The sequence below is a fragment of the Trypanosoma equiperdum genome (genome assembly GCF_001457755.1).
Source record: "Trypanosoma equiperdum strain OVI genome assembly, contig: ctg_1495, whole genome shotgun sequence".
NCBI classification, from domain to species: domain Eukaryota; phylum Euglenozoa; class Kinetoplastea; order Trypanosomatida; family Trypanosomatidae; genus Trypanosoma; species Trypanosoma equiperdum.
In genome coordinates, this window is record NW_027123499.1 from 3,681 (window position 1) to 8,334 (window position 4,654).

The 4,654-nt window shown below is 37.9% G+C and overlaps 1 protein-coding gene and 1 pseudogene across 2 annotated transcripts in view; both read left to right on the forward strand.

The window, feature by feature from the left end:
* TEOVI_000900200:pseudogene overlaps positions 1 to 491 on the forward strand; it is a 1,417-nt pseudogene extending 926 nt beyond the window's left edge. The window contains 2 exon segments of the mRNA in view: positions 1 to 405; positions 408 to 491. The exon segment at positions 1 to 405 is cut by the window's left edge and continues 624 nt beyond it. Of these exon segments, the coding sequence occupies positions 1 to 405; positions 408 to 491 (489 nt within the window).
* Positions 492 to 2,392: 1,901 nt separating this feature from the next.
* TEOVI_000900300 (Variant Surface Glycoprotein, putative) lies at positions 2,393 to 3,976 on the forward strand (the record flags this gene model as incomplete). Its single annotated transcript, XM_067221811.1, has 1 exon — positions 2,393 to 3,976. The coding sequence occupies one exon, from the start codon at positions 2,393 to 2,395 to the stop codon at positions 3,974 to 3,976; it is 1,584 nt and encodes a 527-aa protein (XP_067077912.1).
* Positions 3,977 to 4,654: the final 678 nt, after the last annotated feature.

Sequence of the window (4,654 nt, forward strand, 5' to 3'; positions counted from 1 at the left end):
CTAGACACACTGGAAGCCGACCCAGTAGCCCAAGAACTAGCAAATATCTTACTTTTAAGCGACACCAAGCGGCTACCCCCAGACCACACCAATAGGTCGGAACAATTGAAAACCATAATAACAAAGGAATTTGGACCAGAAAACACTGCATTCTCACCGGTCTTAATCAATATCTATGACACGACGGCAGTCACACTGCTATTTGACGGAAAGCCGAAGTCGAAGAAGCTGAACACAATAACCAACCCAGAAAATTTCGCAAAATCAATCGGTTACTTAGCAGAAACAAACCAGCCAAAACAAAGGATAGAGGCAAACAAAGACCAATGTTCGACTGTTGGAAAAGACCCGAAGCAATTACCTTCAAAAGAAGAATTGAAAGAGCACATTAAGCAAGGACAATGCAAGAAAGTGGGTTGAAATTTAATAATAGAAAAAATGATGGTGAAAAGTGCTTTCCGAACCCTGAAAAAAAAGCAGAAAAGAAAGGTTGCGAAGATGGAAAAACAGCCTCAGATTGTAAAGACAAACAACAGAAAGATTGCACTGAAAACTGCAAATGGGAAGGAACAGAAAATGCAAATATTCCGGTTTTCTCGTCAATAAAAAATTCGCTCTGAGTATGGCTGTTGCTTTTTGTGAGTTTGGTATAATTTCAGCACTTTAGCATTTTAATAATTTGTTTTCAGCTTTACAAAATTTATGAAATTACCAAAATATAGTATATTATAACAATTTTTGAAAAAATGTGCAAATTAGTGAAAATTTGAAAGATATGAAAAATATGAAATTTTTGTAAAATGTGTATCAAAGTGGCCTATGAGTGTAAAGCAGTAGTAAGATGATAAGGGTGAAAAATGATTGATATTCTATTTTTTTATTCTGTTATTTTATGGATATTATTTGTTGTTTAAATAATAATATTAATGATAATAATAAGAAAAAGATATGAGTGTGTGTACACTAATAATATGACTGGGGTGAAGAATTGATGGACTTTTAAAGCATAAACACTTTATCCAATGCTAAGGATGTAATTGGAGAACGTAAGTGAGTGAGTGAATAAGTGAATGAATGAATAAATGAGCGAGAGAGCAAGAGGTTAATTATTAGATGAGACAAAGAGAGGCGCAGAGATAGAGGTATATGGTTTGTATATGGTCTTACTTTAAAATGACCACTAACGTCATCATTATGCACAAGAAGTTGATGGAGGAACAAAGAGAGAGAGAGAGAGAGAGAGAGAGAGAGAGACAGGGTCCGGTGTACAGACCAAATGAAGTTCTTACGACACATGCAGTGATATAAGGACTAAGAAAAAAATCGGAAAACACTGGATAAAATAACCGAAGACTTGGAAACACGAAGGAACACAGAAGGAAGTCATACAGAATGATATTTTACTGAAATTTTCGAGACATAGATAAAATCATGTGTGGATATTGTGACAACAGTATTTTTCAATCTCATGGTGCGTCCAACTATCGACCTATGAAGAAATACAGAAAACAGAAACGGAGAGAAGGAATGTAGTGTGCTGTTGTAAAGTAACGTGTAAGTTTTGTTTTCATTTAATATAATTCTAATAACCAATATTTTGTGGAAATATATGCTATTATCTGGAGAAACATTTTAGATGTTAGACCGCTATTTGTCTACTTTCCGCAAAAAAAATTAAATAAAAACAAGACATATACTATAATTGGACATATGAGAGACATAAGAATATTTTTATGAGTTGTAGAAAGTCAGTGGAGAACTGTATCCAATGCCTTAGTAGCATAGCGACAAAACATTAGCTGTGCTCTCGGGCCTGGCGGTTCATACACGAGGTAGAGCAGACAAAACTTTATTGAGATAACTAAAAGATGCAAAAAAGAAGCGGGGTGCGCATGATGGATCTAAGTCAGCGTGTCTTAAGATAAAATGTGCAAAACTCACCCAGGAAACAAAAGCAGAGGGTAAAGGCTAATCTTGTCTGTGAAAAGCACCACCGTTTCAATGTTATTTCACCAATATGCAATGGATAATTGCAAATAAATACAAAAAATGAGAAATCATAAGCTTTAAATTTTTAAGGTATAGAAATATGCTCGGCATCATGAAAATTTACAGGAATAAAAGGACTGGAATTACACAACAGTAGATACAATATAAATAGGCCGTACTATCTTGTGGTGTAAAAAGATAATTCTTGATTATAAACAGGTGATTTTTTACGAAGACGATGACAAAACTGCATTTACGGACGGCCCTCCATTTTGTTGCACCGTCAAACCAAATAACCCCTTGACAACCTCAGTTCTCACACGGACATTCAACAAGGGCTTCCTACTATTTTCTTAAACAGCAAACCAAATTTAGATTTTTGTTCTTCACTTTAAGAGCTGACATGTTTCCGCCATTGCACGGCAGCGCATTCATTCCAACACTGCTTTTATTAGCGACCGTAGAGAGCAGTGGACCAGCGCTGAAAGGAGCTGAAATAGCAAAGTTATGCAAACTCAGTAAGTTCTTGGCCACGATTCCAGGCGACAGTATAGACAAGATCTCAACAGCCGTCGGCGCCATAAGAGCAGCGGCGGACGCAAACTTTAAAGCAACGCTGGCTACTTTAGCGGCAAAAAATGAAACAGCAACGCTACTGTACGCCGCACTGGCAAAGATAACAGCCGACTGCCTAGACGCACAGGTTACAAAGGCAGGGACTCTTGTGTCGACGACAACAGAAGCCAGCGCCAGAGCGGCAGCAACAGCGGCGGCGGTTTCTGAATTCGTTCATTTCCTCAAAAAGGCTTCGACCGGCGGAGCGACGACTGGATACTGTCTGACGACGACGGCAGCCGGCGACGCAACCATCTTCACGCCAACTTCGGACCTAGACTGCGACAGCTTACAATTTTCGTTTAACGCAAGAGCCGCCACATACGATCCGACAGTCATCAATAACAAAGGTTTTCCGCTACTCAGCGGCAGCGACGCTAAATCAACAGGCAGCAGCAGCAAATGCATTCTGTACCACAAGTCAGGCGCAGGCGCGGCTGCGGCAGAAGTGTTCCAATCGCCAACGGCGGTAAACCTAGCCGGCGGCACAATAACACTGACGCCAGCCAACGGCGGCCCAGCAGCGACCCTAGCAACAGCAGACAACTACGATGGCGAATGGGACGAACAAGCAGGCGATAAAATCAAAACGCTGTATAATGCCATAGCAAAGCAGAAAAAATCATCACCAACAGTCTGCGGGGCGAGCGTCAACGACATAATTAAGTATGCAGTTACGTCAAATAAGCTTCATATGGAACTAGAGGCTTTAGTGAAAAAGACGAAAATGCAGCTAAACGGTAAAACTGAAGCGGAAACAGCAGCAAACATCATTAACACTTTTCTCAAAACCGATGGAGACAAAGGTGAGCAGCTCGCAAATCAAATTAACGCAGCCCAAGCAACAATCAGCGACGGTAATACAGTCAACAAAGGAGCAGTGGAGAAACTGGACACTACGCAGAAACTCAGCGCTGCCTTAGCCATTGACCTGAAAACAGCACGAACCAGCGCCTTAGATCAGCAAACACAATTAGAAGCGGCGCTGGCGAAGCTCCCATGCGAGGGACAATCAGCCAAAAAAACGCTTGAAGACGAAGCCGAAGAAAATTGCAATGCCAAAGATAAAGAATCAGATTGCAAAAAACCGTGCAAATGGGACGGTGAAGCAAAAACATCCAAGAAAAAGTGCACATTAAGTGAGGAAGGCAAGCAAGCAGTAGAAAACAAAGCAGACCAAGAAACAGAAGTGAAAAATGACAAAACTACAAACACCACAGGAAGCAATTCTGTTGTGATTCATAAGGCGACTCTTTGGCTTGAATTTTTGCTAATATTATTAATTTTAAAAATATTTTTTCTCAACTTTATGACTTTTATGAAAATGTGCTATTTTAATGAAATTTACTTATATTACAACACTTTTTCATGAAAATATGCAAAACATTGAGAATTTGAAAGTTATTTAAAATTTAATATTTTGAATAAGACGAATTTTCAGTCAATATTTATGATAGTGACCTATAGGTGTAACGTTATCAGATTATAGGATAAAACGTTTTCTTTTTTCTCTTATTTGCTCACTTTTATGTTCATTTTTTAGGTTTTTAATAATAATAATAATAATAGGAGAGTGCTTTGAGAATGTATGTATACGAATATTATAATAACAGCAGTAATAATAAGATAGTAATAATAATAATAATAGGAAAGTTTTGTCAGTGTGTTAATAATAATAATAATAATAATAATGATAATAATAGAAAAGTGTTGTGAGTGTGAATATACGAATATTATATAATGATATTGATAGAAGACTGTTGTGAGTGCGTATATACTAATATTATAATTAGAGTGGTTCGGAAGAGCAAATGCACAGCGAAGATACAAAGGCTTAAAGTAATGACAAGGGTGCAATGAGAGTAAGTTTAGAAGAGGGAGGAAAACATAATATACACAGTTCCGAAGAAAAACGTGACGATGAGCATCAACATACGGTGCAAGATGAGAAAGAAACATAGTCCAGTGTACAGGTTAAATGGACTCTTTATGTATTATGCAGCTAAAAGAAGATAATATAAAAGAAGAAAATAAAATATAAAGTGTAAAA